The 24,542-nt window shown below is 38.9% G+C and overlaps 1 protein-coding gene across 5 annotated transcripts in view; it reads right to left on the bottom strand.

Moving 5' to 3' along the window:
- Positions 1–1,969: 1,969 nt before the first annotated feature.
- The window catches only part of LOC128690643 (quinone oxidoreductase-like protein 2 homolog), a 172,183-nt gene continuing 149,610 nt past the window's right edge, over positions 1,970–24,542 (bottom strand). For 3 of the 5 annotated variants that reach the window (XM_070089599.1, XM_070089598.1, XM_070089597.1), the window contains exons 6-10: positions 20,614–20,712; positions 12,811–12,893; positions 11,004–11,150; positions 3,186–3,351; positions 1,970–2,894 (exon numbers count right to left, since the gene is read on the bottom strand). In XM_070089599.1, coding sequence (XP_069945700.1) covers positions 2,862–2,894; positions 3,186–3,351; positions 11,004–11,150; positions 12,811–12,893; positions 20,614–20,712 — 528 coding nt within the window. In that variant the 3' untranslated portion in view covers positions 1,970–2,861. The remainder of the gene's footprint in view (positions 2,895–3,185; positions 3,352–11,003; positions 11,151–12,810; positions 12,894–20,613; positions 20,713–24,542) is intronic. The other 2 variants (XM_070089596.1, XM_070089600.1) reach the window with 1 other exon arrangement.

Below are 24,542 nucleotides of genomic sequence, written 5' to 3'. Positions count from 1 at the left end.
AGCGTGGCTGTGACGAACTCTAGCTCAAGTCCCTTCACTGCCGTCAACATGACTCAAGAAATCGTAATGACACGATTGTTGACGGCAGTGAAGGGACTTGAGCTAGAGTTCGTCACGGCCACGCTAGCTGGAGATTCGTCTGTAAAAACTTGCATTTGTGGTCACAGAGGTGCCTGTGCTAACTTTCCTATGGTGTAGAAATATACCTAGTTGGATGAATCTTATTGTGGCTAGCTGGTCTAGTGGCTAACGCGACGGGCTGGAGTTTTGAGACTCTATGACCGCGGGTTCAATCCCGGCCGGGGGTATGGTTCAATATAGGGTCACTGAAAATGAGTATTCACAGTAAGTACAGTTTTGTACTACAGCATTGAAAAGTGTTGATGTACAACTGGGATACAGTATATGCAAGTTGCTGTAACTCTGGTGACTGATAAGAGAAGTAATTCTCCACCACTGATTGGTCAAAACTTCTCCACTATCTACTTTTTCAATTAAAATTCCAGACCAAATGACTGTCTGATTATCTCATTCTGCCACTGAAGAATATTTTATTTTCTTCTAAAACTGAAACCTTTTTTGAAGATTTCAACATCTCTAGAAATATGCATGTATTTTAGCCAAACACTGAGTTCAACATTGCTTGTTATTATTAACCCTTTCACTGTCAAGACCCCTGCTCACACACTTCCTTTCAGTGTTGAAGAATTTAAAAAAAAAAAAAGTCATTTTTACTTATGAAATGATAGAGAATCTTTCCCCATTGGTAATGACACCAAAAGTACAAAATTTGAAGGAAAACGTACGGAATGTGCTCACAAAGTTAGCGGTCTTGGCGATATATACACATTGGCAATTTCACCCAGTCTGAGCACTATTTTCGACCAATTCCACTGTTCCAGTCAAACAAATTCACAGCTATTTTGCTAGAACTCCATTTGTTCTATCGACTGAGTACAAGAAATCACCCATTTACCAAATTTCAACTACTCAATAAAGTGGTAAGAAATTGCCAATTTGGCCAATTTCACACAAATTTCAAAAGATGTCAGTTTCAAAATAGAGTCCAGAATAAACAATGCAGACAATCCTGGCACTAAAATAACATATTCTCTGTTCATAAGTCATGTCTCCAGGCCCCTCTTATATTACTCTTGCTTTCCATTTTGAATTTTTATTCACACAAAAAATAGAAGATTTACAGTTATGTAGACTACTGCATTATTGTAATAATTGTATAAATAATGTCATCCCATTCGTGACTGCGTATTAGACTGGCCAGTTGGACACATATTGGACGGTGATGTCATTTGTTTATTGAACATCAGCAAAAATCAAACATTTTTGCTAATTTGAGCTCAATTTCAAGATACTTTTCATCATGAAACCAATCAAAATCATCTCTATTCTTGTAATACATCTTCCATTCCATCAAATGAGACCAAGAAAATGAGAATACAACCATAAATACCATATGAAAATACACCTCAAATTTAGTGTTTTAAACCAAAAACACAGTTTTTTTTTTTATTATTATACACTGTGTGCTGCAGGATTTTTTTATACTGCATACACTGATCACATAGACCTATTCATTCACATGTAGGTCTACCAGCTTTCTCCCGCTAGATCTGAAGCCACTAGAATTTTGGCGTATTAATACGGCACCAACACTGGCTTGTAAGCCATACTAATACGACACCAACAGTGAAAGGGTTAAAAGGAGAAAAGCTAGGTGAGGCATATATCTATTTACTATTACAGAATGTGATGATATTTGCTACCTGCTCCTAAATCAAGTACAAAATATTGTGAAATAAGACACATATGCAGTATTGGGATATTTTAATGAGGAAATGTTGTTCTATGAATGTCTTCTTCTTCAGTCCTGAAGAAGGCATTTGTCGCAAAATGTTTTCTCATTAAAACATCTTAACACTATACATGTTTTATTCCATATTTCTCAATATTTTATACCATATCTTACCCAGTACAAGTAAGATGAATGTAAATAACCTGTTCATAACCTTAAACAACTTATAAAAACAAAACAGAGCAATATTGTACAACTGCTGTCCACAAATACAGCACAGCTCAACCATTATTACCAGGTACCTCAAATTTTAGGCCAACAGACCACCAAAATGGCACACAATGAAACATCAGCCATTACAAACCTTTTCCAGTTTCACTTATAATACTTTTAAGAATATTCATACCCTTATAACTGCATAAAGCCCAACTGACAAATTATTTTGTTGGATCATTTGTGTTCTGTAACTTTAAACACTATAATATTCTATTAGTTTGAAAATTTGAAATGTAAAGCTGTACAATAAAAAGAATAGAAGACATAAGCAGCAGATATAATGCTTCATTGAGCTTACAAATGCATAAGTCTTCAGACAAAACTATGTGACATAGTGAGATCTCATGTCAAAATAACCCAATAGAGTGTTGAGTACCTTAAGGAGAAGGGTAAGTTCCGTGCTATGAATACTCAAGTCTTTATTCAAAGAGTCATTTTACAGTGGTCACAATACCTGTGATCCAGTTAGTGGCACCTACAAAAGCACGGATGTTATGGACAAAACTGGTAATGTATGTAAGGAACAACAATCAACACAGTTTCAGCCAACTTCATTTGTAGAATTTCACATAGCCAACATATTTTATCAAGAAATATTTTCTTATCCAAACCAATTAAAATGTAGACAAAAACTGCATAACTTTAGAGACTTCTTTATTGAATTTCCAGAACCACTTTTCCTGTAGACATCCTTTCTGTCATGAACGTGAATGCTGATTTACAGTCCTCCAGCTTAAATAAGGCAGATATATGTGGCTTGATAAGTCCCATTTCATGCATGTCTATCACATCTTCCACTACTTGTCTGAAAATTAAAATTTTTGTTTTTAATTCTTAGGCTCAAATAGAACAGTAAATATTTATTTTTATGATATCATGAATAACATTTTAACTCGGATGGGTAATTTACATACACTATTTTTAACAACCTAACACAGTAAACACTTCAAATAACTATTTTTCTAAATGAACAGTGGCCTGGTGGCTAAAGCTCTCGTTTCAAACAGCAAGTGTCTGGGTTCGATTCCCGGTGAGGGTAGAAACACTTGGTGTTTCTTTACATCAGTTGTCTGTTCCCCATCAGTAAAATGGGTACCTGTGAGCTAGTCGACTGGTGAAGGTCACATCCTGGGATAAAATTGATGTAATTTGCCCGATATGCTCTGCATAACAAGTGGCTTTCTATATAGTAGTAGTATGTCATTAGCCCCCTGACTGTTGCAACCCCAAATCCTGAGGTGTCTCCTGGTGTCGCAAAATTTCTGAAAAAAAAAAAAAAATTTTTCTTATGAAATGATAGAGAATCTTTTCCCGATTTTAATGACACCAAAAGAATGGAACTTGATGGAAAAGTGACAGAACTACGCTCTTGTGAAGTTAGCAACCTCAGCGATATTTACGAATCGGCGATTTCACCCACTTTGAGCCCTAATTTCAGCTAATTCCACTGTTCCAGCCGACCAAACTCATAGCTATTTCTTTAGAACTCCATTTTTTCTATCGACTGAATACAAGAAACTGCCCATTTACCGATTTCAACTACCCAATAACGTGATCAGAAATTTGCAATTTGGCCAATGTCATGAAAATTAAAAAATATGACAATTTCAAAATAGGGTCCAGAATGAACAATGCAGACATTCCTGGCTCTAAAATAACATTTTCTCTGTTTATCAGTCACATCTCCAGGCCCCTCTGATAATACTTTTGCTTTCTATTTTGAATTTTTATTCAAACAAAAAATAGAAGATTTACTGTTATGCAGACTACTGCAGTATTGTAATAATTGAATAAATAATGTCAACCTATTCATGACTGCATATTAGAATGGCTACTTCAACATTTATTGGAAAATGACATCATTTGTTTACTTTTGAACATCGGCAAAAATCAAACATTTCCCCTACCTTGAGCTCCATTTAAAGGTTCTTTTCATAGTAAAAGCAATCAAAATCATCTCTATTTCTATAATATGTTTTCTATTCTATCAAATGAGACCAAGAAAACGAGAATACAACCATAAATACTAAACAAAAATAGACCACAAAGTCGGCATTTTAATTAAAAAAACGGTCAGTTTTTTTTTCTCATTATGCACTGTGTGCTGCAGGATTTTTTTTATATGGTGCACACTGACCACACAGACCCATTCCCTCACATGTGGGCCTACCAGCTTTCTCCTGCTTGATTTGAAGCCACTAGAATTTATGAGTACAGTATATACAGTGGACCCCCGCATACCGGACGCATCGCATACCGTACAATCCGCATACCGGACGCTTTGATCGCAAAAATTTTGCCTTGCATACCGCCCAAAAACCCGCTCACCGCCCTTCGTCCGAGACGCGTCCAATGTGCGGCCTGAGCCACGCTCACATGTTCCGCCAGTGGCATTGTTTACCAGCCAGCCTCCGCGGTAACATCCAAGCATACAATCGGAACATTTCGTATTATTACAGTGTTTTTGGTGATTTTTTTTCTGGAAAATAAGTGACCATGGGCCCCAAGAAGGCTTCTAGTGCCAACCCTACAGCAATAAGGGTGAGAATTACTATGGAGATGAAGAAAAAGATCATTGATAAGTATGAAAGTGGAGTGCGTGTCTCCGAGCTGGCCAGGTTGTATAATAAACCCCAATCAACCATCGCTACTATTGGTGGTACAGCTGCTGCTGTACCACCGTCAGCTGCTGCTGCACTGTCAGCTGCTGCTGCACTGTCAGCTGCTGCTGCTGTACCACCGTCAGCTGCTGCTGCTGCTGTAGTACCGTCTGCTGCTGCTGTAGCATCGTCTGCTGCTGCTGTAGCATCGTCTGCTGCTGCTGTAGCATCGTCTGCTGCTGCTGTAGCATCGTCTGCTGCTGCTGTAGCATCGTCTGCTGCTGCTGTAGCATCGTCTGTTGCTGCTGTAGCATCGTCTGCTGCTGCTGTAGCATCGTCTGCTGCTGCTGTAGCATCGTCTGTTGCTGCTGTAGCATCGTCTGCTGCTGCTGTAGCATCGTCTGCTGCTGCTGTAGCATCGTCTGTTGCTGCTGTAGCATCGTCTGCTGCTGCTGTAGCATCGTCTGCTGCTGCTGTAGCATCGTCTGCTGCTGCTGTAGCATCGTCTGTTGCTGCTGTAGCATCGTCTGCTGCTGCTGTAGCATCGTCTGCTGCTGCTGTAGCATCGTCTGCTGCTGCTGTAGCATCATCTGTTGCTGCTGTAGCATCGTCTGCTGCTGCTGTAGCATCGTCTGCTGCTGCTGTAGCATCGTCTGCTGCTGCTGTAGCATCGTCTGTTGCTGCTGTAGCATCGTCTGTTGCTGCTGTACCACCGTCAGCTGCTGCTGCTGCTGTAGCACCGTTGTTAGTGTGGCTTATTGAGAATACCAAGAAACAATTAACCCCAGAGGATTTGCCACCCAGGATAACCCAAAAAAGTCAGTGTCATCGAAGACTGTCTAACTTATTTCCATTGGGGCCCTTAATCTTGTCTCCCAGGATGCAACCCACACCAGTCGACTAACACCCAGGTGAACAGGGAAAATGCCTGGAACTAGTGCTCATATTGGTGAATTTAGAGCCAGCAAAGGTTGGTTTGAGAGATTTAAGAATCGTAGTGGCATACACAGTGTGATAAGGCATGTTCTGGAAGAAAATGCCAAACAGGACCTACAGTACTCAGGAGGAAAAGGCACTCCCAGGACACAGTGTCTCATCAGTCATTGCTGCATCTTCAATAAAGGTAAGTGTCATTTATTCTTCATTTAGTAGAGTAGTACATGCACAATATATATTGTGCATGTACTACTCTACTATTGTGCATGTATCCTTCTCTTTGTGTGTAGGAAAATGTATATTTCATGTGGTAAAATTTTTTTTTTCATACTTTTGGGTGTCTTGCACGGATTAATTTGATTTCCATTATTTCTTATGGGGAAAATTCATTCGCATACCGAACATTTCGCATAACAACCAGCCCTCTTGCACGGATTAAGGTCGCTATGCGGGGGTCCACTGTATATGTCAAACACGGTGGCTCTTAAGACGTATACAGTGGACCCCCGGTTCGCGATGCTATCGGTATCCTATAAATCCAGTAACCGATGCATTATATCGCAGAAAATTTGCCTCGCTTCCCGATACAAAACCCGGTATGCGATGTGGTTCGTATGAGATGTCTCCATGTGTGGCCTGAACCGCCCCGTGTGTGCCAGTGTTTACAAGCCAGCCAGTGTGAGCGCATCTAAGGATACATTCGGTACATTCCATATTATCCATATTATCACTGTTTTTGGTGCCTGTTTTTGCAAAATAAGTCACCATGGGCCCCAAGAAAGCTCCCAGTGCCAACCCTTCGAGACCAAGGGTGCTAATGACTGTTGAAATGAAGAAAGAGATAACTGCAAAGTACGAAAGTGGAGTGCGTGTGTCGGAGCTGGTCAGGTTGTATAGTAAACCCCAATCAACCATCTCTACTATAGTGAGCAAGAAAACGGCAATCAAGGAAGCTGTTCTTGCAAAAGGTGCAACTGTGATCACGAAACAGCGACCGCAAGTGTTAGAAAATGTTGAGAGACTGTTATTGGTGTGGATAAATGAAAAACAGATAGCAGGAGATAGCATCTCTCAAGCAATCATTTGTGAAAAGGCTAGGCAGTTGCATGACGATTTGGTAAAAAAATTGCCTGCAACTAGTGGTGATGTGAGTGAATTTAAGGCCAGCAAAGGTTGGTTTGAAAGATTTAAGAATCGTAGTGGTATACATAGTGTGATTAGGCATGGTGAGGCTGCCAGTTATGTTGTGCGACAGAAGTCCAGTGACTGAAGCTGGTCCTAGTGGCATTAAAAGAAAAAGAGAAGTAACCCCGGAAAAGGACTTGCTACCTCAAGTCCTAATGGAGGGGGATTCCCCTTCTAAATGCTAACACCATCCACACTCTCCCCTCCTCCCATCCCATCAATCATCACCAGATCTTCATTAAAGGTAAGTGTCAATTATTCTTTCGTTATTTATTGTTATTTATTGTTATTGTTGTTATTGTAATTACTATTCTATTGCATTAAACTTAATATTTCATGTGGTAAAAGTTTTTTTTTCATACTTTTGGGTGTCTTGCACGGATTAATTTGATTTCCATTATTTCTTATGGGGAAAATTGATTCGCTTTCCGATATTTTTGGTTTACGATGAGCTCTCAGGAACGGATTAGTATCGCGAACCGGGGGTCCACTGTATATACGATCGAAACAGTCAGAGGGTTAATGTCAGTTAGGCCTGTACACCTTGTACATGTACTTTTAGCAATAATAATAATAATAATAGTTATTATTATTGTTTATAATACAAGTATACTTCAACATGATACATTGTTTATACATGTTAAAAGCCCATAGCTATGCAGAACATTTCAGTAGTGGTTGTCCCAGGAAGGGTTGGAGGAAGGAGGCTAAAGGTGGTTTTGAAGGCTAGGAGCCTGAGTATCTAACAGCCTTGCATGAATGCATTAGATCATGACTTGACATGCTGTTGCAGTGTGAGCAAAGAAACATTTATGAAGAGATTCAAGGAAACCAGTTAGCTGAAGGTGGGAAATACAATGACTTCACTTTAACATTTTCACTGTCTCCCATGTAGCTCTACATTACTGATGCCAACATTGCTTACATAGATGTACTCATATATTCTAGTGGACTCAAATTTGGTGAGACACCCCTGATAGTCCTAGATATGAGAAAGGGTCTGTGCTGTCAGTGTGTGCAATATAAAAAAAAACTGGATCTACTGCAGTGCATTGTGGGAATGCCTATTTAATTTACCATTGTTCATTCTCCAGTAACAGCTCCAACAATGAGAATATCACATCCAAAGATGAATTTTAAGGGTTCAAATGTTTATATTCAAGAGTTATCATCAAACACATTATAAGTGAGAGCAACAGATTCAAGAGTTATCATTACTTTTCACTTTTAGTTATTTGGCAGCAACCATAGTATGTAATTATTAAATCTACAGTATATAGCCAATCTCTACCCAAAAAACATGAACTCTCTGCAAATGCATAAACAGAATAAACACACAATACCAATACATTTGGAAAATGTAACACAATGAGAATTTTTTATAATTCACGAAGATTTAAGAAAATCGTATATATATTCAATTGTTAGTGCTTCATTAACCCTCAAACTGTCCAAACATAAATCTACGTTTGCACTGCTAGCGCTCCAAACATAGATCTACGTTTTATTTTTCCTGCCTCCAAATTTGGCATGATTGGGCTGAGATGCCTGGTCAGTATAGAATGGGTCTTAACACTCAGTGTGTGCAGTATTAAAAAAAATCCTGGACCACTTAGTACCTTGTGGGAGCACCAGTAAAACTGAGCGCCAGCTACAGCAAATAGCGTGGCAAACACCAGGGATTCACTGATGCCCTGTCATATTAACACTTCCCTTGTAAGAGGAAAGTTATGGATGTGGCCACAAGTGATCAAGGAAATATCAAAAACCTCTATAATAACCCATGTGTAACATTTGTGCAACATCCTTTCATTTTTTTTACCACTGGCTGTCTCTCTGTCTGTATCTGTCTGTCTATCTGTCTATATCTCTGTCATATGTACACATAAGCACAGTTGTTATACATAGTGTAAATTACCCAGGATAGCCCAAAAATTCCAGGCAAAGTGCTATACAGTGCTTGTAGACAGAAGACACAGTATCCATGACTGGTAACTCAGTGGCAAGTAATATGCATTTTCACTTCATCAGGAATCAGACATAACTACTGCATCGTGCGTAATACCTGTTGGTTTATGAGCCGCTCTCTGAGACTGAGAGACAAGCAGATAGAAAGACACACACACAGGCAGATAGAAAGACAGATACACACAGGTAGACAAACAGACCAAGACACACAGGCAGACAGAAAAACAGACACACACAGGCAGACAGAAAGACAGATACACACAGGTAGACAAACAGACCAAGACACACAGGCAGACAGAAAAACAGACACACTCACAGGCAGACAGAAAGAGAGACACACAGGCAGACAGAAAGATAAGCAGATAGACAAACAGACAAACAGATAGACAGACAGACAGATAAATAGACAAACAGACATACATGTAAACAGTGTAAACAAATAAAGCCAGGGTTCCCTGCAGCAAGGCACTATCATTGTGTCACTCCACTGCTTACCCTGTCAGCAGTTTAGTGACACTCATCATAAACACCATGCATCAAGAAGTTTCGTATATACTCCAGCATGTCTAAAACATTGCAGAGACTTATAAATATTTTTTTTTTATTAACACATCGGCTGATTCCCACCAAGGCAGGGTGGCCTGAAAAAGAAAAACTTTCATCATCATTCACTCCATCACTGTCTTGCCAGAGGGGTGCTTTACACTACAGTTATAAAACTGCAAAATTAACACCCCCTCCTTTGTATATATTTCTAGACAATAGTAAATGACCAAGGCAGGTGAAAATGTACACCTGCTTGTGTGACTGTGACTCTTTGAGTACTATTTCAGTACCTAATACACCTACCATCCGACTTACAACCTGCTTGACTTACGACCACTCGACTTACGACCGTGTTTTTTATGCCAAATTTCTGGGAAATAAACAACTATTTGTGTTGTACACAGTGTTTATCCTAAACCTTACAGTATAAAATACAATACTAACAACATAAAAAGTAAAGTAAAACATGAAATACCAAAATAAAACAATAAAATAAAGTCTTTACAAAAATGTTTTGTTGATATTCAGTAGTAAAGTTCGACTTACGACCATTTCGACTTACGACCGGTTTCTCAGAACCGAACTCGGTCGTAAGTCGGATGGTAGGTGTATTAGTGTCAGAACAAAGACTGGCTATGAAATCACAAGAACTACTATAAATTGTAATTATCAGAACATAGAAATTAAATAAATTAAAATAAAAACGAGTAAAAAAGATACAGTATATTGACAACACTTCTGCAAGCGGCAGGACTCCATGTTGCTGGCAGGCGAGCATCCAGCACCAACTTCGCTGTTTTATATCTCAGTAAGTACTAGTCCTAAAATTTTTTTATTCTCTTATAACACACAGAAAATTGCCCTCTTTAATTTAAAAAAAAATTATTTTTTTTATTTTTCAAAATACAGTGGACCCCCGCTTAACGATCACCTCCCAATGCAACCAATTATGTAAGTGTATTTATGTAAGTGCGTTTGTACGTGTATGTTTGGGGGTTTGAAATGGACTATCTACTTCACAATATTCCTTATGGGAACAAATTCGGTCAGTACTGGCACCTGAACATACTTCTGGAATGAAAAAATATCGTTAACCGGGGGTCCACTGTATTTGGAGCGCTGGCAGTGAAAACGTAGATCTACATTTGGACATTTTAAGGGTTAATCTCTGCCAAACAAACATGAGCTCTCTATACAGCATAAAATTAACATACACAAAATACAGGTGCATTTGGTAAAAGCTAATGAGAAAAACAAGACAGGTAATGAAAATAATTTACTTTGAACATTTGCAATGATCATATATGCAAATTAGTGTTCCTAAGTAATTATGTACTTGGTTCTCAAGTGTCATTATCATAAATGTGACATACTGTGAGTCAAGGTTCTATTATGTGCCAGATTAAATCTGGTTAGCACTAACACACAGCTTTACAGTCAAAAAAAAAATATCTATCCACACTCCAGAACAAAATGATTTTGATTAGACTTCTGAAAATAATTCATTGTGATATCTAATTCTACCTGTTTGGTGATGCTTAATAATATAAGTGTCTCAAAAGTTTCATTTATTAAGTGGTCGTTTTAAGAGAGTTCAATGTAATGAAAATTAATGCACTACATGTGAAGCAAATTATACGATGATGCAACATATACATAAACCATTAGAAAGTTCTTACCTGTATACAGTGTTGTTTGCATCACGGTAGTGTGTGAGGGAGAGTCCTATCAAGGAGACGGCCTTGGGTAACAGCTGACTGGTTTCAATGTGGGGGATAACACGACTGGCAAACCCTGCAACTATGACACTACCTTCGTGTGCCACACTGAAATATCAATGAACTATGAGAATTTTTCATTCACACCTCCTCATTATCTGTACTTTCTCTAACCCACATTTCCCCAATAGCTGCCTATATCTTACTCTATCTCCTCTAATTCATTCACTTTCACTTCATTCTTACCCACTGATGACATTCTCCTTGTACTCCATCTTCCTCTTACTCTTACTGTAGTTATAACTAAATACAGCCTCTCCTCACTTAACGATGGAGTTCCGTTCCAAAGACCATGTCATTAAACGAATTCATCGCTAAGTGAGGAGCATATTATAATGGTAGTGGGTTTGTGTCAACCATCTTTGATACTATTTTAATGTCACCTTTGCACCATTTATAACATTTCTGGTATATTTTTAAATGTTTATACAGTAGTGTACTGTATACTGAAATAAACAGAATAGAGGAAATCAGCTCTAATATACATTATTTAGGTATGAATGCTGGTGAGAGCCAGTCGTAAGTCCGAGGCATCGGTAAACGAGTACCTGGAGTTTACCTGGAGAGAGTTCCGGGGGTCAATGCCCCCGCGGCCCGGTCTGTGACCAGGCTTCCTGGTGGATCAGAGCCTGATCAACCAGGCTGTTACTGCTGGCTGCACGCAATCCAAAGTACAAGCCACAGCCCGGCTGGTCAGGTACCGACTTTAGGTGCTTGTCCAGTGCCTGCTTGAAGACAGCCAGGGGTCTATTGGTAATCCCCCTTATGTATGCTGGGAGGCAGTTGAACAGTCTCGGGCCCCTGACACTTATTGTATTGTCTCTTAACGTGCTAGTGACACCCCTGCTTTTCATTGGGGGGATGTTGCATCGTCTGCCGAGTCTTTTGCTTTCTTTGTGAGTGATTTTCATGTGCAAGTTTGGTACTAGTCCCTCTAGGATTTTCCAGGTTTGTATAATCATGTATCTCTCCCGCCTGCGTTCCAGGGATTACAGGTTCAGGAACTTCAAGCGCTCCCAATAATTGAGGTGTTTTATCTCCGTTATGCGTGCCGTGAAGGTTCTCTGTACATTTTCTAGGTCAGCAATTTCACCTGCCTTGAAAGGTGCTGTTAGTGTGCAGCAATATTCCAGCCTAGATAGAACACGTGACCTGAAGAGTGTCATCATGGGCTTGGCATCTCTAGTTTTGAAGGTTCTCATTATCCTTCAAAACTAGAGATACCAAGCCCATGATGACACTCTTCAGGTCACTTGTTCTATCTAGGCTGGAATATTGCTGCACACTAACAGCACCTTTCAAGGCAGGTGAAATTGCTGACCTAGAAAATGTACAGAGAACCTTCACGGCAAGCATAATGGAGATAAAACACCTCAATTACTGGGAGCGCTTGAAGTTCCTGAACCTGGGATGTTAGAGCCACTAATTATGCAAATGAATTTTGGGCAAACTAATCACAAGATTTACATACTATTTATATCTAGCCTAGTAGCTTACATTATTACAGCTTGAGTGATTCATTACAGTCATAAGTACAATGAGATAGGTTGCAAATAAAGAAAAACAGTAAATTAAAGATAAATTACCTTGAAATTATATTGGTTCAATGGTATGAAATTTTAAAGTGGTTGAACTGAGGTGGTGAAATCAAAGCATGAAAATTTACAGAGTAAATGGAAAGTTAACGGTGGGAGTAAATATAACTTACCAATGCAAGCAATCATTAAAGACATCTCCTCCAACAGCATCAAAGATAATATCTACACCTTTACCATTCGTCACTTCATTTACCTGTAAGACACAGAAGAATTACCGAACTGTATATACAGTGCAAATGCATCAACAAGGGCAAAATTCTGTCATTTCCAGATTTGTCCATTAATGTTAGGACCATGGAAAAACCATCTCGTGTTTAATGGACAATCAGCATGAGAAGACACCCCTCTCCCATTACTAGTTTATTAAATCAAGATTTCTCTGAACCTGCACATCTACCTTACAACAATTCTAAACTCGCACCAGTTTCATGAAACACCAAAGTATGTATAGATAAATAGACCATACCCCGCCTGTGGTATGGTTTGTTTGCAATTGTGTCATTATGATTTCGTGAGTCATATAGATAAATAGTTCAGAGAACCGACAGGTTGATAAATTAGATACACGTAAAACACTTGGGTACCTTTACTGTGGAAATGTTACACTACATAGTGGCTTCATAAGTCTAATACAAAGAAGAATGGTGAAGATCAGAAGGAGTTTAAGGTAATCAGTTCATCACTCTTGACTGACTGATTACATTGACTCCAGGCAGAGGGACTGACTACCTCAAACTCCTTCTGATCTCCACCATTCTTCTTTGTACTGAACTGATGAAGCCACTGTGTGGCAAAACATTTCATTAATAAAGATGCCCAAGTGTTGCACATGTGTGTAATGTACAAACACCAAATTAGTCAAAAATTTCTACTTGAAGTAAATTATGTTTTGAGAATCAAAGGATGACCAAGACTAATAAGCAGAGCAGAACAGTGCAGAAAGGTCAAAAAAAAAAAAAGTCAAATGGCAGCAGATCCATAAAACTGGGTGTTCTTTATTTTTTTTTTTTTTTTTCAACAAGTCGGCCGTCTCCCACCGAGGCAGGGTGACCCAAAAAAAAGAAAGAAAATCCCCAAAAAGAAAATACTTTCATCATCATTCAACACTTTCACCACACTCACACATTATCACTGCTTTTGCAGAGGTGCTCAGAATACAACAGTTTAGAAGCATATACGTATAAAGATACACAACATATCCCTCCAAACTACCAATATCCCAAACCCCTCCTTTAAAGTGCAGGCATTGTACTTCCCATTTCCAGGACTCAAGTCCGACTATATGAAAATAACCGGTTTCCCTGAATCCCTTCACTAAATATTACCCTGCTCACACTCCAACAGATCGTCAGGTCCCAAGTATCATTCGTCTCCATTCACTCCTATCTAACACGCCCACGCACGCCCGCTGGAAGTCCAAGCCCCTCGCCCACAAAACCTCCTTTACCCCCTCTTTCCAACCCTTTCGAGGACGATCCCTACCCCTCTTTCCTTCCCCTATAGATTTATATGCTTTCCATGTCATTCTACTTTGATCCATTCTCTCTAAATGACCAAACCACCTCAACAACCCCTCTTCTGCCCTCTGACTAATGCTTTTATTAACTCCACACATTCTCCTAATTTCCACACTCCGAATTTTCTGCATAATATTTACACCACACATTGCCCTTAAACAGGACATCTCCACTGCCTCCAACCGTCTCCTCGCTGCTGCATTTACCACCCAAGCTTCACATCCATATAAGAGTGTTGGTACTACTATACTTTCATACATTCCCTTCTTTGCCTCCATAGATAACGTTTTTTGACTCCACATATACCTCAATGCACCACTCACCTTTTTTCCCTCATCAATTCTATGATTAACCTCATCCTTCATAAATCCATCCGCCGACACGTCAACTCCCAAGTATCTGAAAACATTCACTTCTTCCATACTCCTCCTCCCCAATTTGATATCCAATTTTTCTTTATCTAAATCATTTGATACCCTCATCACCTTACTCTTTTCTATGTTCACTTTCAACTTTCTACCTTTACACACATTCTCAAATTCATCCACTAACCTTTGCAATTTTTCTTTAGAATCTCCCATAAGCACAGTATCATCTGCAAAAAGTAACTGTGTCAATTCCCATTTTGAATTTGATTCCCCATAATTTAATCCCACCCCTCTCCCGAACACCCTAGCATTTACTTCTTTTACAACCCCATCTATAAATATATTAAACAACCATGGTGACATTACACATCCCTGTCTAAGACCTACTTTTACCGGGAAGTATTCTCCCTCTCTTCTACACACCCTAACCTGGGCCTCACTATCCTCATAAAAGCTCTTTACAGCATTTAGTAACTTACCACCTATTCCATAAACTTGCAACATCTGCCACATTGCTCCTCTATCCACTCTATCATATGCCTTTTCTAAATCCATAAATGCAATAAAAACTTCCCTACCTTTATCTAAATACTGTTCACATATATGCTTCAATGTAAACACTTGATCTACACATCCCCTATCCACTCTGAAGCCTCCTTGCTCATCCACAATTCTACATTCTGTCTTACCTCTAATTCTTTCAATTATAACTCTACCGTATACTTTTCCTGGTATACTCAGTAAACTTATTCCTCTATAATTTTTACAATCTCTTTTGTCCCCTTTCCCTTTACATAAAGGGACTATACATGCTCTCTGCCAATCCCTAGGTACCTTCCCCTCTTTCATACATTTATTAAACAAAAGTACCAACCACTCCAACACTATATCCCCCCCTGCTTTTAACATTTCTGTCATGATCCCATCAGTTCCAGCTGCTTTACCCCCTTTCATTCTACGTAATGCCTCACGTACCTCCACCACACTTACATTACGCTCTTCTTCACTCCTAAAAGATGGTATACCTCCCTGGCCAGTGCATGAAATTACCGCCTCCCTTTCTTCCTCAACATTTAAAAGTTCCTCAAAATATTCTCGCCATCTACCTAATACCTCCCTCTCCCCATCTACTAACTCCCCTACTCTGTTTTTAATGGACAAATCCATACTTTCCCTAGGCTTTCTTAACTTGTTTAACTCACTCCAAAATTTTTTCTTATTTTCATTAAAATTTCTTGACAGTGCCTCTCCCACTCTTTCATCTGCTCTCCTTTTGCACTCTCTCACCACTCTCTTCACCTTTCTTTTACTCTCCATATACTCTGCTCTTCTTATAACACTTCTGCTTTGTAAAAACCTCTCGTAAGCTACCTTTTTCTCTTTTATCACACCCTTTACTTCATCATTCCACCAATCACTCCTCTTTCCTCCTGCCCCCACCCTCCTATAACCACAAACTTCTGCCCCACATTCTAATACTGCATTTTTAAAACTATTCCAACCCTCTTCAACCCCCCCACTACTCATCTTTGCACTAGCCCACCTTTCTGCCAATAGTCGTTTATATCTCGCCTGAACTTCCTCCTCCCTTAGTTTATACACTTTCACCTCCCTCTTACTTGTTGTTGCCACCTTCCTCTTTTCCCATCTACCTCTTACTCTAACTGTAGCTACAACTATTATATTATATTATATTATATTATATTATATTATATTATATTATATTATATTATTTATATTATAATGAATTGGTAAGGTTTAAAAAACTGACAGCAGAGAAGCAGCAGTCCACTTGTTAGCAGAGAGGAGTGAAATTTTTGCAAGTGTTGTCTCGAGTTCAGAGAGAATTTGTTTTCTTCTATTTATTCATATTTTCCATCATGTGTATAGTAGGGAAAGTCTGAGTGGTCAGAGATAGCACCAAACCTTTGGAATTTAGCCAATTGATGTCACCAGGTAAAGCATAAGAGTATTTCTTTTAAAACAATGAATCTGAAGTTGCATTACTTGATATCCTTATCACTGTTTGTGACTCAGATGTCCACTAAATGCCACCACACTAATTAAAAGGTGCCCCAAAGAGCAGCTGGCAAACACCATCTAATCTGTAATTTGATGCAGCCATTGCACACAAAACAAAGTATACCTGGAGGTTGTTTCAGGGGTCAATACTCCAGAGGCCAGTCTGTGACCAGGCCTCATGGTGAATCAGGGCCTGATCTACCAGGCTGTTACTGCTGACTGTACGTAAACTGACATACGGACCACAGCCTGGTTGGTCGGTAACTGGCCACCAAAAAAATTACTTTTTTTTAGGTTTTGAAATAACCAGTACGTGAGAAAATCCTGGAATAACTAGAGGGGCATCAAAATTTAAAAAAAAAAAAAAAAAAAGAGAGGAAACAAAATGAGAACATAAATAGAAGCAGTAAACTGAAGAGCAGATAAACCAGACAATAATAATGCAGGAATGGAAAATAACTGCAAGTGTAGCCAAACAAATTGAAGAACCAATGAAAAAAACAGATGAGGTGTAACACAGCACCACCTCAGCTATCATCAACATCGTCGTCGTCGTCGTCATCATCATCATCATCATCATCATCATCGTCGTCATCGTCATTGTCATCACAGATTTAAAAGAAAAGTGCTAATAATATCAAGTTATTTTAAGAAACTGTTGACATTAAAAAGTTAAAATTTTTGACTGCAATAAAATAAAATATTCTTTGACTATGCTAGGAAATGTATTGGTTAATGTTCTGGTAAAGAACAAAATAAAAAGGGTATTACAATTGTAAAAAAAACAGTGTGAAGATTTTTCTAATTGCCAGTTTAAAGGAAGAATATGTATATTGAGAGATGCTACATGGAAGGAACATCTATATTCACTTCATATCTAGGTACGTAACAGAGTTGATGACTGGATGTTTTGTATCATCTGAAAAGTATTTATAAAATACGTATACGTTCTTGCAGTATAAGTGTGCCTTCAAGTTTTCCATTACTCACTCAAACATGTTCTATGTCTTAGAAGAGTCAGTTTATTAGCAGCATATTCCATGTGAACCTTCACAGAAAACTTGTGGCCCAGAGGTACTGGGTCCAGCATATAAATAAATAGGATCTACATTCGATCCCTGGGTGAGCAGAGATGAACAGGCAAGTCTTCTTACATCTAGCAGTACACAGGTACTGTATGAGGACTTAATGGGTTACCATGGGTCACATCCAAGGAAAGAGAACAAAAGAACCCCCCCCACCCACCCCAAAAAAAATGCCACAGTACTTTGGATTTCTTTAGTTAACCTGGGAATAAAAATTTGTAATGACCATCATCAGTCACACTGATATACTTCTGAAATTTAACTCTTTTTCTTCCACTTTTTTCCTTCCCCTCCCTTCCTTCCTTCCCTCCCTCTCTCCCCCCTTCTCTTCCTTCTTCCCTCCCCTCCCACCCTCCCTTCCTTCCTTCCTTATACTATGTAAACTTATTCTACAGAATGGGTTCACACTTGTGTTTTGTCTTGGAACATCTGTGCCATGTTATATAAGAGTTATGAGAACTCTATAAAATAGATTAACGAGTAGCAAGATATACATTAATACAGTGGAACCTTGGTTTTCATTTTTAATTCGTTCCAGAGAGTCTGACAAAAACCAAATTCAACGAAAATTAAAGCAATATTTCCCATAAGAAATAATGTAAATCCAATTAATCCGTTCCAGACACCCAAAAATATTAACAAAAAATACACTTTAGAGAGAATAGCTATAGTTTTACATACAGAAATAATGAGAAATAAATATAAACCACTAATTTTAATGGATAAATGAACATATAAATCAGTTAAACCTTTATTGAAGACTCTTGTTGGCCTATGGAAGATGCGAGGAGGGGAGAGGGAGGGGAGTTTATTGTTTGGAAGGGGAATCCTCTTCCATAAGAACTTCAGGTATCAAGTCCCTATCCGGGGTTACTTCCCTTCTTTGTCTTTTACTGGCACTAGGGTGTGCAAAAGAAGAAAATTAAAGGTGAATACAGGAAAGAGTAAGGTTATGAGGATAACAAAAAGATTAGGTGATGAAAGATTGAATATCAGATTGGAGGGAGAGAGTATGGAGGAGGTGAACGTATTCAGATATTTGGGAGTGGACGTGTCAGCGGATGGGTCTATGAAAGATGAGGTGAATCATAGAATTGATGAGGGAAAAAGAGTGAGTGGTGCACTTAGGAGTCTGTGGAGACAAAGAACTTTGTCCTTGGAGGCAAAGAGGGGAATGTATGAGAGTATAGTTTTACCAACGCTCTTATATGGGTGTGAAGCGGGGGTGATGAATGTTGCAGCGAGGAGAAGGCTGGAGGCAGTGGAGATGTCATGTCTGAGGGCAATGTGTGGTGTGAATATAATGCAGAGAATTCGTAGTTTGGAAGTTAGGAGGAGGTGCGGGATTACCAAAACTGTTGTCCAGAGGGCTGAGGAAGGGTTGTTGAGGTGGTTCGGACATGTAGAGAGAATGGAGCGAAACAGAATGACTTCAAGAGTGTATCAGTCTGTAGTGGAAGGAAGGCGGGGTAGGGGTCGGCCTAGGAAGGGTTGGAGGGAGGGGGTAAAGGAGGTTTTGTGTGCGAGGGGCTTGGACTTCCAGCAGGCATGCTTGAGCGTGTTTGATAGGAGTGAATGGAGACAAATGGTTTTTAATACTTGACGTGCTGTTGGAGTGTGAGCAAAGTAACATTTATGAAGGGATTCAGGGAAACCGGCAGGCCGGACTTGAGTCCTGGAGATGGGAAGTACAGTGCCTGCACTCTGAAGGAGGGGTGTTAATGTTGCAGTTTAAAAACTGTAGTAAAGCACCCTTCTGGCAAGACAGTGATGGAGTGAATGATGGTGAAAGTTTTTCTTTTTCGGGCCACCCTGCCTTGGTGGGAATCGGCCGGTGTGATAATAAAAAAAAATAATAAGGAAAAGCTTGAGAGTCACTGTACCCTTGTTGCACAAAAATCTGTCCAGAGAGATCTGGTGTAGGTAGCCGGTAGATGTAGGTATGTAGTCCGCCTGGGCTACATACCTACACCTACGTACCTACATAGCTACACGATATTTAATACAGCCCAAAGCCATATTATTACCGTCGACATACTATGTTCAGGGAGTTTAATTGTTTCTGACAACTACCTTTAACTCCATGGGGAAATGGAACAGAATTTTTCCTCCGTAAGCCATGCGTGTCGTAAGAGGCGACTAAAATGCCGGGAGCAAGGGGCTAGTAGCCCCTTTTCCTGTACATATTACTGAATGTGAAAGGAGAAGCTTTTGTTTTTCCTTTTGGGCCACCCCGCCTCTGTGGGATACGGCTGGTGTGTTGAAAGAAGGAAACTACCTTTAGATGCCATTATTAATAAAGGGAGAAGTAATGAATGATTCATGCTGAGAATTGTAAAAAAAAGCATTAAGTATTAAGGGGGTGACTGGGCCAATGCAGATTCATACACGTTTTCGCTCGTGCTGGACCAGAGAAAACATAATGTTTTCCCTCCACCCAACTACCATCCCTCCATAGCATATAAACATTGTATGTTTATATGCTACGTAACGTGTTTCTTATATAATTTTGAAGAAAATATCATGGATGGGTTAATGAAAATGTCTATATTAACATAAAATAAGACATTTAATGTGTCCAAGAGTGATCATTATTATGTATTGTATTACTATGGTGTTAAGACTAGAGGGACACTCTTAGTGATTTTAAAGTGTACCTGCACAAAAACCAAGGTGACGAACGAAAACTGGGACAATATTTTGACGAAAAAATCGTCAAAAACTGAATTAAATGAAAACCAGCGCAAACGAAAACCAAGGTTCCACTCTAAGTATATGCACACTGTAATATAAGCCAAAAATTCTACTGCATGCATGTTTCTATCAACTGATTCTTAGTACCTCGTTCAGTATTTCTTCCAATAAAGAGTTATTCAGGAAAATTTGATGAATATTGTATTTGCATCATTATACATACCTACCTTTGCCAGAATATGCTTCTTATTGTATTTAAGAGCTGACCAAGCACCTTTCTTGCGAACAAGATCTGCTTTGTCCTCTGTCCCACAGACACCAATAACCTGAATAATCAATAAAACTTATAAATGTTATACTGTAATATGGAAAAATACAAGTATTACATATATTAAACAATACATTTATTAATAGGTAGTAGGTTGGTAGACAGCAACCACCCAGGGAGGTACTACCGTCCTGCCAAGTGAGTGTAAAACGAAAGCCTGTAATTGTTTTACATGATGGTAGGATTGCTGGTGTCTTTTGTCTGTCTCATAAATATGCAAGATTACAAGTATGTCTTGCTACTTCTACTTACACTTAGGTCACACTCACATACATGTACACGTTTATTTATACACACTCATCTGAGTTTTCTTTGATGTTATCTTAATAGTTCTTGGCCTTATTACTTTTCCTTTTATATCCATGGAAAAGTGGAATAATAATCTTTCCTCCGTAAGCCATGCGTGTTGTAAAAGTCAACTAAAATGCTGGGAACAATGGGCTAGTAACCCCTTTTCCTGTAAAGATTACTAAAAAGAATAAGAAGAAAATTGTCAGTGGGAAGTCTGAATGTGCATGGATGTTGTGCAAATGATAAGAAAGAGATGATTGTGGATGTTATGAATGAGAAGAAGCTGGTTGTCCTGGCTTTAAGTGAAACAAAGCTGAAGGGGGTGGGAGAGTTTCAATGGAGAGGAATAAATGGGATTAGGTCAGGGGTTTCAAACAGAGTTAGAGCTAAAGAAAGAGTAGCAATAATGTTGAAGGATAAGCTATGGCAGGAAAAGAGGGACTATAAATGTATTAATTCAAGGATTATGTGGAGTAAAATAAAGATTGGATGTGAAAAGTGGGTTATAATAAGCGAGTATGCACCTGGAGAAGAAAGAAGTGTAGAGAGAGAGAGAGAGAGAGAGATTTTGGGAAATGTTGAGTGAATGCATGGGGAGTTTTGAATCAAGTGTGAGAGTAATGGTGGTTGGGGATTTCAATGTGAAAGTGGGTAAAAATGTTATGGAGGGAGTAGTAGGTAAATTTGGGGTGCCAGGGGTAAATGTAAATGGGGAGCCTTTAATTGGGCTATGTGTAGAAAGAGATTTGGTAATAAGTAATACATATTTTATGAAAAAGAGGATAAATAAATATACAAGGTATGATGTAGCACGTAATGAAAGTAGTTTATTAGATTATGTATTGGTGGAAAAAAGGTTGATGGGTAGGTTCCAGGATGTACATGTTTATAGAGGGGCAACTGATATATCGGATCATTAGAGTAAGAGGTAGATGGGAAAAGAGGAAGGTGGCAACAACAAGTAAGAGGGAGGTGAAAGTGTATAAACTAAGGGAGGAGGAAGTTCGGGTGAGATATAAGCGACTATTGGCAGAAAGGTGGGCTAGTGCAAAGATGAGTAGTGGGGACGTTGAAGAGGGTTGGAATAGTTTTAAAAATGCAGTATTAGAATGTGAGGCAGAAGTTTGTGGTTATAGGAGGGTGGGGGAAGGAGGAAAGAGGAGTGATTGGTGGAATGAAGTAAAGGGTGTGATAAAAGAGAAAAAGGTAGCTTATGAGAGGTTTTTACAAAGCAGAAGTGTTATAAGAAGAGCAGAGTATATGGAGAGTAAAAGAAAGGTGAAGAGAGTGGTGAGAGAGTGCAAAAGGAGAGCAGATGAAAGAGTGGGAGAGGCACTGTCAAGAAATTTTAATGAAAATAAGAAAAAATTTTGGAGTGAGTTAAACAAGTTAAGAAAGCATAGGGAAAGTATGGATTTGTCAGTTAAAAACAGAGTAGGGGAGTTAGTAGATGGGGAGATGGAGGTATTAGGTAGATGGCGAGAATATTTTGAGGAGCTTTTAAATGTTGAGGAAGAAAGAGAGGCGGTAATTTCATGCACTGGTCAGGGAGGTATACCATCTTTTAGGAGTGAAGAAGAGCAGAATGTAAGTGTGGGGAAGGTATGTGAGATATTATGTAGAATGAAAGGGGGTAAAGCAGCTGGAACTGATGGGATCATGACAGAAATGTTAAAAGCAGGGGGGGATATAGTGTTGGAGTGGTTGGCACTTTTGTTTAATAAATGTATGAAAGAGGGGAAGGTACCTAGGGATTAGCAGAGAGCATGTATAGTCCCTTTATATAAAGGGAAAGGGGACAAAAGAGATTGTAAAAATTATAGAGGAATAAGTTTACTGAGTATACCAGGAAAAGTGTACGGTAGGGTTATAATTGAAAGAATTAGAGATAAGACAGAATGTAGGATTGCGGATGAGCAAGGAGGTTTCAGAGTGGGTAGGGGATGTGTAGATCAAGTGTTTACATTGAAGCATATATGTGAACAGTATTTAGATAAAGGTAGGGAAGTTTTTATTGCATTTATGGATTTAGAAAAGGTATATGATAGAGTGGATAGAGGAGCAATGTGGCAGATGTTGCAAGTATATGGAATAGGTGGTAAGTTATTAAATGCTGCAAAGAGTTTTTATGAGGATAGTGAGGCTCAGGTTAGGGTGTGTAGAAGAGAGGGAGACTACTTCCCGGTAAAAGTAGGTCTTAGACAGGGATGTGTAATGTCATCATGGTTATTTAATATATCTATAGATGGGGTTGTAAAGGAAGTAAATGCTAGGGTGTTTGGGAGAGGGGTGGGATTAAATTTTGGGGAATCAAATTCAAAATGGGAATTGACACAGTTACTTTATGCTGATGATACTGTGCTTATGGGAGATTCTAAAGAAAAATTGCAAAGGTTAGTGGATGAGTTTGGGAATGTGTGTAAAGGTAGAAAGTTGAAAGTGAACATAGAAAAGAGTAAGGTGATGAGGGTATCAAATGATTTAGATAAAGAAAAATTGGATATCAAATTGGGGAGGAGTATGGAAAAAGTGAATGTTTTCAGATACTTGATAGTTGACGTGCCGGCGGATGGATTTATGAAGGATGAGGTTAATCATAGAATTGATGAGGGAAAAAAGGTGAGTGGTGCGTTGAGGTATATGTGGAGTCAAAAAACGTTATCTATGGAGGCAAAGAAGGGAATTTATGAAAGTATAGTAGTACCAACACTCTTATATGGATGTGAAGCTTGGGTGGTAAATGCAGCAGCGAGGAGACGGTTGGAGGCAGTGGAGATGTCCTATTTAACCCTTTGAGGGTTTTCGTCGTACTAGTACGTCTTACGCGTAGGGGTTTTTGACGTACTAGTACTCATAAATTCTAGCGACCTCAAATCTAGTGGGAGAAAGCTGGTAGGCCTTCATATGAAAGAATGGGTCTATGTGGTCAGTGTGCACAGTCTAAAAAAAATCCTGCAGCAAACGGTGCATAATGAGAAAAAAAAAAACTTTTTCCATTTTTTTTTAATAAATCAGCGACTTTGCAGTGTATTTTCGTATAGTATTTATTGTTGTATTCTAGTTTTCTTGGTCTCATTTTATAGAATGGAGGACATATTACTGAAATTGAGATGATTTTGACTGGTTTTACAATGAAAGGTGCCTTGAAATTGAGCTCAAAGTAGCAGAAATGTTCGATTTTTACCAAACTTCAAAAGTAAACAAATCGTGCCAAGCGTGCAATACACGTCAACTGGTGAGTCTAATATTCTTTCACAAGTGCACCAATAATATTTATACCATTTTTTACACTAATGCAGTAGTCTGCATAACAGTAAATCTTATATTTTTTGTGAGAATAAAAATTCAAAGTGGAAAGCAAAAGAATATAAGAGGGGCCTTGAGACGTGACTAATGACTAGAGGAAATGTCATTTTAGTGCCAGGAATGTCTTTCTTGTTTATTCTGGACCCTATTCCGAAATTGGCATCTTTTGAAATTTGTGTGAAATTGGCAAAATTGCTAAATTCTGACCACTGTACTGGATAGTTGAATTTA

Source organism: Cherax quadricarinatus, chromosome 29 (assembly GCF_038502225.1).
Source record: "Cherax quadricarinatus isolate ZL_2023a chromosome 29, ASM3850222v1, whole genome shotgun sequence".
NCBI classification, from domain to species: domain Eukaryota; kingdom Metazoa; phylum Arthropoda; class Malacostraca; order Decapoda; family Parastacidae; genus Cherax; species Cherax quadricarinatus.
This window is presented reverse-complemented; position numbering and strand designations above follow the sequence as displayed.